This window comes from Saccostrea echinata, unplaced genomic scaffold, assembly GCF_033153115.1.
Source record: "Saccostrea echinata isolate AGI-Se365-2 ecotype Australia unplaced genomic scaffold, CSIRO_AGI_Sech_v1 ptg000062l, whole genome shotgun sequence".
Lineage (NCBI taxonomy): Eukaryota > Metazoa > Mollusca > Bivalvia > Ostreida > Ostreidae > Saccostrea > Saccostrea echinata.
In genome coordinates this window covers 4,648,167-4,663,105 of record NW_026889811.1, presented here as the reverse complement: position 1 = coordinate 4,663,105, position 14,939 = coordinate 4,648,167, and the positions used below count along the sequence as shown (strand labels likewise).

At 32.0% G+C, this 14,939-nt stretch overlaps 1 protein-coding gene across 1 annotated transcript; it reads left to right on the top strand.

The window, feature by feature from the left end:
- Positions 1-9,066: 9,066 nt before the first annotated feature.
- Positions 9,067-11,044, top strand: LOC133175527 (therostasin-like). Its single transcript, XM_061310644.1, has 3 exons — positions 9,067-9,165; positions 10,274-10,369; positions 10,658-11,044. The coding sequence occupies exons 1-3, from the start codon at positions 9,108-9,110 to the stop codon at positions 10,753-10,755; spliced, it is 252 nt and encodes an 83-aa protein (XP_061166628.1). The 5' UTR covers positions 9,067-9,107; the 3' UTR covers positions 10,756-11,044.
- The last annotated feature ends 3,895 nt before the right edge of the window (positions 11,045-14,939 follow it).

The window sequence follows — 14,939 nt, the reverse complement described above, 5'->3', positions numbered from 1 at the left end:
TTTTGTGATATATGTTATTATATGTTATTTTTGTAAACTGATGGGCTGTATTGCCCAAAGTTATATCCTGAATAAACAAATTATTATACAGATTGCTTATGACCTGAGGGTAAGTTTTAACCTTGACAAAAGGTCATTTAGGCAACTCGAAGACCACAGGCAGAAAAAAATATTGATATCCGGTCCATTTATTTCTAATAGATAAGTTTTTACATTGAAAGCTCATACGTGGCCTTAGAAACGCTTCTGACCTGAGACTGTGTCATGATCTTGACCCAAATTTGTACAAGTTCAAAGTTACATACATACAATGTATATGTACTTACAAAAGATGTATGTTTCTTAAGGTAGTCCGATCCCCAGGTTCTGAAAATCAGCTTTTCAGTAATTGAAAATGCTCACAAAAATGTCTTGGATTTCGCAGAACAACGTGTATTTACCCCAGGTATTTCTTCAAAATTCATCAGTAAAGTTAATCAAATTATAAAGGGAAAATTATCAAATCTCAAATATATTTTTACCAAAAATTTTTTAGTAAATGCGAATAAAAGCACCAGCTATGGATTTTCTGATTGAAAACTGATCAACAAATATATTTTTGGATTAAGAATTATTGGTATCCAGGCATTTGGAGAAAATTAAATGTTTTGCACACTTATACAGTATTTTAGTTCTATTTATTTCAATTGTTATAAAATACATAGTGTAAAACGTGTGTATTATCATTGCAAGACATCCCAGATCACTTCTAATTTCATATCATGCTCATAGGCATTGGGAACTAATGCTAGATTAGAGGAAATTTGATTTCTCTAAAAATGAATTTATTTTTGTACTTTTGTGGGGTATAATGTCAACTTTCATAATATTATTTCTAAGACTTCAAAGAACCTTAAATCATATTGAGATGCATAAAATGAAAATTGTTGCAAGAAAATATTTCAATTTCAAGCTTCATTTTGAGACTTTTTAAATTAAATAATAGATTCAAGACTTATCGTTCCTATCTGAGGTTCGGGTATCCTTAAGCTTGTCCAGATCTTGTATATATAATAACAGAGAAACATTGGAAGCTCGTACTTGGCACAATGATTGCCTAATTATTGCCTTAAGTCGGTGCTTGAACTTGATCCAAGTAATTTCTATTGGGCGAGTTCTAGGTCACTGGCAAAAAAGAGCAATATTATTATTAATATGTTTTCGGTGCATAACATTTTATTGGCTTTTGTTTATGACCTTAGAATGTGTCATATCTTTACTCTATGTCATTAATCCAAGTTAATATCACTACCATAAAAGGTATAAAATTTACATGTTCATAAGTCTGTAAGAGAGAGACTTTGCATGCATAATTTTTTTTTAAATTGTAGCGGGGGATGGGGTGGCGGTGGGGGATGCTTCATTTTCTGACCTAACTATATACATGCAGAAAATAAGTAAACATTAATACGGGATCTAAACATGGCACCATTGCATAAAGTTATATTCAAAGTTTAACAATTATTATACATGTGTATTTAAGGAGGCTTGATCCTGCTATCAAAACAATGAGAATTTTTTATCATGTATATTTTAAGAATCTACACACATAGCCTAATTAAAAATCAAAACAGAAAATGGGAGTCAATGCGCTATTTTGTATGACCTTTTTGCACTGTAATTACTTCTAACACAAAAATCAATTTTTTCAAAGTTTTTCCTCCGATATTTCTGTATTCAAATTAATTATAGAAAAAAGTACAGTCATTATTCATCTGGAATAGACACATTATTTGTGACGACAAAAAAGTTTCAAATTACTTGACATTTCGGCACTTAAAATTGTCATCTTTCTGGCATTACAAATTTAACAAGCAATACAACCATTTGAAAGTAATGATATTTTACTGAATTTAAGAAGAATGGTTAAAAGTACCATATATACATGTATTTAGAAAATAAAATTAAAAGTAGGGGTCTGCGATGTTAAATTTTAGATATATTTCTAAAATAGTGTTAATTTTAAGCTTAAATTGGGGCTATTTTCTTTCTGGATTTTCACAATATACATGTATATATATATTTCAATTTTTCTTTAGAATACCTCGACGTCCTTAACACATAGGAAACAAGGAGTAGAATTTACATGTTACAGGAATTTGTTTTGGGGGCATGAAAATAAATAAATAAACAATAATGTAAATGTCCTGGTTCAGGGGCAATAATCTATAGATGAGCTCACTTTTGATCCCTCGCTTTACCCAATACATTTTTCTACCAAAAGTAAAACTAAAATTAAAAAAAAAGTGAACAAGTTAAAAGTTTTGTGGCCCCGGAGTAAAGAACATTTTCAAACATTTTGCCATGGATTTAGGGTTATAAAATTGGAGGGAGACATTGAGAGGATAGAAAAGTATTATAGACCAATGCTACAAATGGATTGATTTCTTAACATTCTTTGTGCCGCGGGCAATCAAGCAATCAAAGTTCCAGTGGCAGAAAAAATTATTTATTTCAAACACGGGAATAATTTACCATCACCTACAAGAACTTTAACAGTTTAACAATGTAACATTTAAGCCTTGAAGAGCTTTTTGACCGACTGTAAAAAGTTTTAACCTCAGGAGCATAACAAAGAGTTTATTTTATACAAAGAGATGCAGTATACAACAGATTACATGTCACATTGTCAAAGAAATTCAGCAAAGATACAAGGAACTTTACAGATAAACTTTCGATTCTGGAATACATGTAGTCAGTGCATGATATCGCCAATTGCCGAAGAGGACTACTTATTATGGCTCTTATTTCTGCCAAAAACGACTGTGACATAGAACCTCTGCATGTTTATATGTTCCCATCCAATTCCATTCATTCTGTTTGTTCAAATGACCAATACAGATTTCTTTTAGGCACGAATTATTGATACATGTATTAACAGCCGGGGGAGGAGGGGGTATTAGCTGGGATCATAATTTTTTCGCATGTTTCTCGTGTCAGATTATTTTTCACTATTAAAGTAATGCAATCAGAGGGATTAATTATAATTAATTACAATCAGAGGGTAGGCAAAATATCTTGGTTGAAATTATGGCCGTAGGAACCGGGGGGGGGGGGCATGGGGGGGCCGGTTTTTTTTTTTTTGGCTTGTCAAGGAATTTTTGGTAATTGATACCCCCAACTGAAAATGTAAAATGTATGTCTCTGCCCCCTCAAAGTGAAATTGCTTCTTACGGGCCTGGAAATTGGGGCAAGTATCCCTCCCCCCGGACAAATACCCCTAATATCTTGATTTTCTCCCAACGTAACTTACACATGTAAAATAGTTGTAATATATTACTTTATTTTCAAACAGCTATGCGAGGCATTTCTAATGAATTAGATATGTCAAGTAACGTTTCCCTTTGCTTAAAGGTTCCTCACCTCTCCGTTGTCATTTTGAACAAGATGTGTTTGTAAAACACTGATGCCCCCGTATGGCAACTGATAACAAAGGTAAAACTTTCTCAAATGCAAATCAAATATGTTGGTACTGAAATAAAGGTCTTGTCTCGAGGGATACATCTGTGAAATATGAAAACCCTAGAAGCAACCATTGAATAGATATAGAAAAGGTTAAAGTTTTTCAAAAGTAGGCCAAACATCAAGGTCAAGTTCAAATGATCAAAATTAATGGTGCTCAAGGACAGGCCTTCTCACAAGAAATACACAGGTAAAATGTGAAAGCCCTAGCACCAACCATTCAAAAGTCATATCCAAGGTTAAAGTCTTTCAAAAGTAGGTCAAATTCCAAAGTCAAAGGGTCAAAGTTGTTGGTATCCAAAGTAAGGTCTTGTCACAAGGATTACATATGTAAAGTATGAAAGCCCTAGCACCAATTATTCAAAAGTTTTGGCCAAGGTCAAAGTTTTCCAAAAGTAGGTCAAACTCAACGGTCAATGGGTCAAAGTTGGTAAAACAAAAGTGTTGTCACAACAATTACATATGTGAAGGATGAAAGCACTAGCACCAACTATTCAAAAGTTATGGCCAAGGTTTAAGTATTGCAAAAGTAGGTCAAACTCCAAGGTCAAGGTTAAAGGGTAAAATATGTTGGTATCCAAAGGAAGATCTTGTCACAAGGATTATATATGTGAAGTATGAAAGCCCTAGCACCAACCGCTCAAAAGTTATCGCCAAGGTTAAAGTTTTGCAAAAGTAGGTCAAACTCTAAGGTCTAAGGGTCAAAGTTGTTGGTATCTAATGGAAGGCGTTGTCACAAGTATTACATATGTGAAGTATGAAAGCCCTAGCACTAACCATTCAAAAGCTATGGCCAAGGTTAAGTTTTTTAATGTAGGTCAAACTCCAAGGTCAAGGTCAAAGTGTCAAAGTTTTTTTTTTGTATTGAAAGGAAGGTCTTGTCACAAGGATTACACATGTGAAGTATGAAAGCCCTAGCACCAATTGTTCAAAAGTTATGGCCAAGGTTAGCGTTTTTACAAAAGTAGGTCAAACTCCTATGTCAAGGTCAAAGGGTCAAAGTTTGTATTGAAAGGAAGGTCTTGTCGCAAGGATTACACATGTGCAGTATAAAAGCCCTAGCACCAATTGTTCAAAAGTTATGGCCAAGGTTAACGCGTTTTCAAGAGTAGGTCAAACTCCTATGTCAAGTTCAAAGGGTCAAAGTTTTTTTTTGTATTGAAAGGAAGGTCTTGTCACAAGGATTACACATGTGAAATATGAAAACACTAAAACTAACTATTCAAAAGTTATGGCCAAGGTTAAAGTTTTTCAAAAGTAGGTCAAACTCCTAGGTCAAGGTCAAAGTGGTTGGTATTCAAAGAAAGGTCTTGTCTCAAGGTGTACTCATGTGAAGTTTGAAAGCCCTAGCACCAATCATTCAAAAGTTATGGCCAAGGTTAAAGTTTGAAAAAAAAATTGCAAAAGTGGGTCAAACTCCAAGGTCAATAGGTCAAATTTTATGGTATCCAAAGAAAGGTCTTGTCACAAGGAATACACATGTGAAATATTAAATCCATAGCTCCAACCAATCAAAAGTTATGGGCAAGGTTAAAGTTTTTGCGGACAAACAGACAGACAGACAGACGGACGGACAGGGCAAAAACTAAATGCCCCCGAATCTTCGATTACGGGGGCATAAAAATCATAATATACTTATATACCGTAGTAACCTTGTCCGTTATTTATCTACTCTGCTTTTTAATTGTAGGATCGCACATTAAGTGTTGCCGATAGCCAAAATGTTTGGCATGATCGTGTTTTGTTATAAGCATTGTATCTTCATGTCAGATTATGCTTAGTTAGTAAAGTATATACAGGTTAAAGTTTTGTGGCCCCGGAGTAAAGAACAATTTAAAACATTTTGCCATGGATTTAGGGTTATAAAATTGGAGGGATAGAAAAGTAATATAGACCAATTCTACAAATGGATTGATTTCTTAGTGCTAGAATCAGAGAGTGCGATAACTTGGTCATGAAAAAGCCATTGAATGCAATAGTGTCTTGGAGTTTTGGTAGAACTAACAATTTACAGTTGACAATTTTCGATAAAGCAATTATAACACTTTCAAAATCACTCATTCGCTCAACACTAACTAAGGGTTTATATGGTCAAGAAATTCGGAACCTAATGAGGAAATATTCGTTTCAAGGCTGATGAGAGAAGACAAGTTCGTATATAGTTTTGCAATAAAATATTTTTATTACTTGACATTAAGTCAACGTGAAATTAATTGAACATCCATGTACATATAACAGGTTAACTATGCATTTTACAATATGATCTGCGATTTCCTAAACTCTGAATGATTGACGTTATTATTTTTGGAAAAAATGTAACATTATACCGAATATACAAGCACAGTGTATAACACTGAAAACTGGTCTATAGTTATTATTCCCTCGCAACAGAGTTGAAGATGATATAGTAACACAATTGCGTGTTTGTGGGTGGGTTAGTTTGTCGTGTGCGAAACGGAAGTGGCAAAATTTGCACGATCGAATGTTGCCTTGATATAATAATTATGTATATTTTCAATTTATTCATCTATTGTCTGATCTTCTCATATTCCAATCACACAAATAAAACTGAACGAGGGGATACTAGAATCCAACATACAGTATTTTGCTTTTCCAATTGTAAATTATAACCGAGTTGTGTGCAATCGGGTTTTAGTTAAGGACCCTCTATACACCACTGCAAAAAGTTTTTTGGATACTAAGAAAATTAAACTGTATAAATGTGTAAATATTGAGCTTATCTATTGAATTTTCAATATATGGTACGCGGCATTTACTCCCAAGAAAACGTTCAAAGACAACAGAGTATCAATGAACAGAAATCACTGTTGTTTACTTCAGTAGAGGAAATACATGCAAATAAACATCTTCGCTAGCCAAGGGTTTCTGATACGCTACTCTCCTCATAAGCCCTTGACATACGGTGTTAAAAAAAGTTGGGATTTTTTTCTCAAGTTGTGATTGGAGTTGATCGACATCGTTCGACGAATCAGATATAATTGTTTTTTGTAAATGACGATATTTGCGTTCGGGATATATCTTGACTCTTTAATATCGGGAATGAAAAACGCAAGTAAACAACGATCCGTAAGATAACATGCCATTCTATGAATAGCAATATGGTGTCATCCAATATCTTAAGCTACGTGCAAAATATGTGATTAAGAATCTATACTGAAAATGTAGATTTGCATTTTAACATGTTAACAAATTAACATAACTCAATACCTTCTAGTTATTTATTCTTTAAAAACATTATGTTTTTAAATACGCTTTTTATTTCTGTCGATGACGCAATCAGTGCGAACCTGGTAAGAATCGTGATCACGTGACGAAAACAATCCCGTCTTTTGTCAACACCATATGCCAAGGGTTTATGAGGAGAGTAGCGTATCAGAAACCTTTGGCTAGCGAAGATGGCAAGTAAAGTGTTCAGTTAATTCATAATTGCCTTTTAAAATGTTCAGAATACTTGAATTGATCACAAATTGAATAAGTCACTGAAGATATCAATTTATTTGAATTCATATCTAAGGACAGTTCTCTCTGACTGCATGCAGAAAAATACCACAGAATCAGAACTCTTCAGTCTGCAATGTACATGTAGAGAGGGGTCTTCTCTATTCTCCCAAAAGAACACGCAAATATATTTGCCGACTAGCCCAAGAAGCATATCAGGGAGCCGGAAGTTTATTATTGTACATTCGACAACTATAATACACATTATATAACAATACAAATGTATACATATAAATAACACAAAAAATGCTTATAACTGATGTGAAACTTGATTGGCCAGGGTGAAAACCAGAGATAAAAAACTTAAGGTTTTTGGAAAAAAAACCCTCTGCAAACCTTTGCCCTATAATATACAATAGACTCTAAAATTAATCCTAAACAAGTACCTAACATATAATTAAAATTATATTTTAATAAAGTTTGATGTGTCTTCTTTCGAAGACGGGCTAGAACTAATTTCTCCTGCTATTCGAACACTTCTCATAGATTCATACCACGTGACTTTAAACTCCAATTTCATTGGATAACTTATTTCCGAATCTATAAGTCAATTATTTTCCGCTAATCTCCGTACCGCGGAAAATATTAATTCTTAACATCATATTTAGCTGCGTAGCTTGAATTACCTACGTACAGTGAAGTCGTAATTACAGGTTTACTTATCCACGATTGTCGGTATTTTTTAAGCATAAAAACATTTAATTCTTAACTGCGCTTGTCGTATGTATTTTATGCAATATTGTTTAAGTTGAAGCACAGAAAAATCAATAAATACACTGATCAAGAATTGATTTTTCTGTCTGTAATCAGCATTACAGAATTTTGAAAATCAAAATTTATATAATTTAACATTTTTGTTCACTGCAGCAAGACAAAAGTTGTAGTTAAACATTAAAATAGCTACAAAGTATGGCACTTGCATTCAGTTATATCTCAGAAATGTTTCATAAGGATCACTGCTCAAATAAATTTACACTAATTAATAAATCAAACTGTAGCAGCGGTCCACATACCTCATGACATGAGACATCAAAACTCAACATGCTCAATATTCAAAACGTAGTTTTTATTTACTTATTTACTTTTAGTATTCGCCAAGGAAAATATAAAAAGTAAAATTGTGTTTCCCTTGCAAAAAAATAAATAAATAAAAATAAAATAAAATTATCACCTCGCAACGAAGTTGGAGATAATATAGTAAAGCTTGTGTTTGTGTGTTTTAGGGTGTGTGTGTGAGTGTGTGTGTTTTTGGGGAAGGGGGAGGGGGTGCGTAACAAAAGTTTAGCAAGTTAAAAATTCCTATCAGGATTAATATGCTCTTTTGATACAGGATGCTCCGCTTTGCGGTGCCCTTGTTGTCATTACCCTATCAATTTTGATTGTTGAGCATAATGATTTTATACTTCAAGATGTAAAATCCGATTTTCTTACTACTCTTCATCGGTGTAGTCTATGTCTGCACGAATGCTAAAATAATTATTATTTACTTGTTTTTGTATAATACGATTATTTAGCAACATGTACTCTACTCCAGAAAATCAATGATCACCTCATCCTTATAGTCCTCAAGCAGCAACTATTGGAGTTGCAAAATCTTTTTTCGACATAAATTGGTTGGCAGACCAAAAATAATGTAGATTTTTGCAATGTATTAACAAACAGCATCGTTGAAGAATGGTTTTACTTACGGATTCTGTTTGCTATCTGTATTCTACATTTCAAAGATTAATTGATATCACAATATTTCTCTCTTAGAATTTTCTATGACAATCATTTTAGGTATGTTTCTTTCCATAGACAACACATTTATCAACTGGAATTCAATTCGGCAAAGCTTTTTTTTTTATTTCATATTTCACCTTTTAGTTTGGAATATGGTGACCATTCCCTTCTCATCAGATACATTGGACTAGTTAATTATGTAATTCTGTATATGTAACATGTATAGACATTAACCCCTTGAAGTGCGAAATATGATGCAAATTATAAATTTAATCCGCCCTCTTTGATAGGCGTGGCCTAACACTCTTTTATTATAAGATCCTTGATGCCAAAGACCTTCGCATACTTGTAGTTTAGATCGAACCATGCAGAGTTCAGGCTTACTCTGGATTGTATCTCTCACCTGCTTCCTAATTGCCTTAGGTGAGTATGAAATGGACTTAGTATCGAATTGAATTTCTTGCTTAGTGATACAGTTTGATTAGATTAAGTTTATAGATTGTAGGTTTATAGGTAGAATGCAACAGATTAAAAACACTTGGTTTTGAATTTACTTTTCTATGATAAATAAGTAGGAATAAGATGTGTTACCTTTTGATAAATACTTTCTTGGATAAATAAATTTTTGGAACAGTCTGTATTAACTACTAGTAATTATCTGTAAATGACACGTAAGAATTTTCTTCTGAATCGATACTTTGTGCTATTTTAAGGAAACCCTAATTAATATTTCTCACAGAATTCTAATTTAATCATTGCCTGTACTGACTTTAGGTACACGAAGATTATTTGTCTTTTTATTGGAGGAATTGCTATGCGCCTTGAAACCGGAGTCGTTTAATGATACATGTAACTACATTAAGATTTAGAAAATATAGCAATTCAAATTGTCATTGCCATTTTTGAACCTGTATAAAAAATTCAATATAGAGATTACAGTACAGTATACAATTAATTTGAAAAAGGTTATTTCATTTAGATACCAGAAAGAGATTGAGTCAAAATTATTATTCAAACATTTGTGTGTGTGTGCTCAAATCGTATAAATTGAAAATATTTTCTTTGGAAAGATATTAAATTTCTTTGGAAATATATTAAATTTCGAATTTCTAAGGGCATTGATCCAGCTTCATTAGTACCTTCAAGTCTCAAGGTATATTATTTCTGTGCAAAGTGTTTTATACGTATTTACATTGTATTTATATATATTGATATAATTTCTTATACACGTAATTATCAATTTATTCGTGAAAATGAATAAGACATGAAATAAGTAAAAGCAATTGCCTCTTGGTGGTAATGTAAGGGATTTCATGCCAGGTTGGTCAAACTCACAGCTTGCAGAATTGTTAATGCCCGATATTTCACTATAGATTATAAGGTACTATACATATATTATAAAACAAACTAGGGGAGAAGGGAAAAAGGATTTGACAGAGAAGTTTAAAGACAAAAAACGCTATAGTTTTTTCGTAATTTGTTTGTTGTTTTTTTTAACGTGTATATTTACAAAGACTATTATTTCGCTCAGGATCCCTTGCAGAGGCATGTCCAAAGCAAGAACCCTGTCCGAGAAGATGTCCATTTAGGTACAAGAAGGACGCAAATGGATGCAGAACTTGTCAATGTAAGTATCGAGAAGATTTGCAAGGTATAAAGGTTTTCTTGCTTATGAGAAAAGATAAATGACAAATTATATTTATTGAATGGCAATTCATCGTTATAATTACCATAGTGCAGTGCAGTGCTGGTTTTTAAAAACAATAATAACAACATCGATCTAATGGCAGATTTGAATCTATTTGTTGAAGGTCTTTATTAATTATTGGTTTATTATGCACTTCTGTAACTATATGAGCTTCCATATATATTCTGTCGGATATCCAAGTAATATTAAATACAATCCTGTTTTTAGGCTGTCCTGTCTTGCGCTGTCCATTTTGCTGGAGGGGATATATTATAGGCAAGGAGGAGAACCAGTGTATGTCATGTCATTGTAAATGGGGACTTTGAAGAATTGTCCGCCATCCCATACACCAAATTATCAACGTCGTCTCACTTTCCGTGAAAATTCCGTTCATACACTTTTCAATTTGCATTGCAGGGCTTTTTAATGCCACTGATATAAATTTTGAAAGGAAACCACATGTATGTTTGATTTATATTTATTTGAATCAAGCTTAAAGAGGCTGGGGGTTGTGGCCATTTTTAGACTATATTGATCTCCTTTAGAAGAAGAGCTCCATATGAAGATATAGAAAATGATCAAATTTTAAAACTAAAATTTTTGAAATTTTTCTTTGCCAAATGATAGTTGACAGCTTAAGATATCATATCTAAAAAATTAAGTTAAATCAGGTGGTTAATTTGTGGTTAATTTGTTGACCCCCAGCCTCCTTAAGCAGATTTTTATTGTAGAAAAATAATGCATTTTGTATTATGGTTAGAGATATATGTACAAAGAATCAAAAATAAAATTCTTTGAGCATTTATGTAATTTATCAATAAAACTTTTTAATACTCAGAGTCGCTTGCTTTTTGAGGGTACAGATGAAAATATTATTTTCCGGTTATGGAATTTATGTATTTGAATTCTCCAATTTGGGGCTTTCTTGGCATTACGACCTTGAGGTAACACTTCAAAAAGTCTTTCCTTCAAGCTGGCCATTCTTGTAGTCTTAGAATAGTACATACATACAATCATGAATTAAATGAGGGTGCATCTCAAAAAAAAAAAAAAAAAAAAAAAAAAAAAAAAAAAACTGAGACTCGTTTATTGTATCAATGGTCCATCTATTCCATCCAAAATATTATCCAGACAATAACTTGAAAACCCTTTAATATTTAGACTTAAAACTTGGAATATATATAGTTCTAAGAAGAGATTAAGACAAGCTGTACTGCAACAGAATTTTTGCGCATTCATTCATTTCTTGAATCAATGTTACACACACACCTTGAGCCCTATGTATTGATCAGGAAGACGGAAAATTCTGTGGTCAAAGGCCTAATAATTGGTATGAAACAAGTCAGTCAAAATACAACCCAATGACAGGTTATATTTGTTAACAAGGTCATTATAAAGACCATAGAATTTACGAAATGCCGAATTAAAACGAGGTTGTTGAAATCCCTGTAACATCAACTTATCTGTCAGTAGCCTACCTCGGTTAAAAAATTGATTGTACTCGGAGCATGCTCTTGAGTACCGAATAAGTTGGAAGATGCAAGCACCGTATACACATGATAGCGGGATATTACTATATAAATAATGAAAGCTGACAATGGAAAAATTTGAAGTCATCTTGTTTATCGTCTACAGTCAGTAAAACATCCAAATATGAAACAGATGTGGAAGACTCTGCTGTCTTTTATTTCAAGTTCTAAGATGCATTGCATTAAAGTTTTGACCTTGGCCCGTTATATGTATATTAAACTGTTTAAAATGTATGACATATCTCTTTTATCTAAGACCAAAAGTATATAAATCATACAAATTTAAATCTTGCTATAACTAAAACACAGATGGACAATTTTAACTTGAGAACTCTTTAATATCAATAGGGCGTTTAACTTTGAATAGGATTAGATGAGATGCACCTATTTTTTTAACCTTTACCTATTGCTTAAATCAAGGTCAAATGTAAAAAAACAACAACACATAAACCAATGGGATAAACAAAATATGCACTGTTTAATTCTTTTTTTCCTTCATCAATTTCTCTTTAAGATTGAATTCAAATTCAAAATTTCTCCAGGCTACAACTTACTGACCCTTACTGACTCTTATATTAAAGTCAATTTAAAAGAAAATACGTCTATGAAATATCTTGAGCCTTTTGAGATGTAGCCTTCAATCCTGGAACATGGAAAGATAGTATGCACTAAACATTTTTTGTTTTGCCTTGGCCTATTTCTTCAATTAAGGTCGCATTAAAAATATCCAAGCCATAACTTAGAACCCTTTAACATTACGACTTAAAGGTTGAAAAATGGAACGACGAAAGCAAGAAATAATGCGCTAGACAAACGTATTTTGACCTTGAATCATTTCTTTAACCAAATTTTAAAAAAAAATTTTTAAATTTCAAAAGTAAAAAAAAAAAAAAATTAAAAAAAAAAAAAAAAAAAAAAAAAATTAAAAAAAAAACAAAAAAAAAAACATAACTTGAAAAACCTTTGACATCAGGACTTAAGCTTGGAACGTGACATTTAAGAAAATGTTTAGAATCTGAGGATTCTTTGACACTAGAACATCAAACTTAGAATACGGAAACAAGACCCAGAGATTAAAGAGGTTCGTTCCTGAGCTTTTGAGCCGATTTTTGTCTTGACCTCTATTTAGAAAAAATCTTCATAATTTTTTAGTTTTTACAATAAATTTAGATTCTACAATGCTAATTTAACTACATTCAATTAAAACCCCATCATTAAATTCCATACCGAAAACATTAATCAAGGAACCAGAATACATGTATTTTGTGGCGGAAGGATTTTTAGAAGAAAATAATCATTTTTCTATTTGGAAGTATTTACAGTATTGTTAAGTTTGGATTCCTATTTTTACATGCAGCCTGCACACAGAGTTAATTTGTACAGTGAAATATTTTATGCTGGTCCTAAATTATATATAAAATTAATTGTCATGAATTCTATCATCATATTTTACATACGTATATCACAATAATATATTGTGAAAGTTCAGCGAAAAATATAGCCCAATTTAAGCTAAAAAATTAACACTTTTTAATAATATTTGAATATTAACATCATTCACAGACCCCCACTTTTAATTTTCTTTTCTGAATATATAAGATAATTTTAACCATTCTGCTTAACTTCAGTAAAATGTCATTACTTTCAATTGATTTCATTGCTTGTTAAATTTTTAATTCCAGAAAAATGACATTTTTTGAGTGCAGGAAGGTCAAATAATTGACTATGAGAAGTAATTTGAAACTTTTTTGTTGTAACAAATTTTAATGTGACTATTCAAGATGAAAAAAGACTTGTGTTTGGTCCCATAATTTATTTAGATAAACATATAAGAGGAAAAATTTTGAAAAATTGATTTATGTGTTAGACGTAATTACAGTGCAAAAATGTCATATTAAATGCTCCGTAGCGCCAAAGAAACGCATTAAACCCAATTTTTTTTTTGTTTTGATTTTTAATTAAGCTGTGTGTGTTGATATACTTGATAAAAAATTCTTAATACTTTTGATAACAGGATCCAACCTACTTAAAATGAGATGCACTACACCAAAATGTATGATCTTGAATCATTTATTAGATCAAGATTAAATAACAAAATATCAAGGTCATAACTTTAGAACCCTTCGACATTTAGATTTAATTTGAAACTTTGAATATAGTCTAGATTAAGTTGGATTGCACAGAACCCTAATGCTTTACAATGACCCATTGCTTTTATCAAGGTAAAAAAAAAATATAGGCCATAAATTAAGAACAATTCAAACATACAACTATAAAATATATTTTATCTCATAAATATATATTCTATCTTATTTTCTGACATAAATAGGGAAAAATTCAAGATATATAGCCAAGTTTAAATACTTTCATGTGTTTTAATTATAAAATATTGGACTACAAATATTGCATTCTTTCTTTACTAATTGATGTTGCTAACTCTTTATATATTTTTGTGTTCTGTGGTTTTAAGTTTTAATTTTACTGAAGTAAGAAGTGCAACAAAACTGTTTTATATTTATCAATGATCTTCATCTATCTTTACTAAAAATAAATTGAAAAAAAAAGTTTGATAATATTTGATGTTCAAAACATTATGTCCATCAACTAATTACAGACATTTTACAGTCAATTCAGAAAATAGTTTTCATCACTTAACACGCATTTTTCAATGCAATGTATATGTATTACACATTGAAACTAATCATGTCTTGAAGTCTTGAAAGTATGATTGATTGATGGATTGTATGTTGTTTAACGTCCATTTTTTTTTTCACTCATATAGTGACGTCACAAAATACCGGTGAAGGGCTTCAGATTTAGACCTTTACTCGGCACTCAGGGCCATTGCACAGTGAGTATTCCTCATCGTGCCAACGCCCACCATGACACGGGGCCTCGGTTTTGAAGGTCTCATCCGAAAGACCCGCAACTTTCACTTCAAGGTGCGCTTGGCGAAGGAACAGTTTCTACTTATTCTTTGT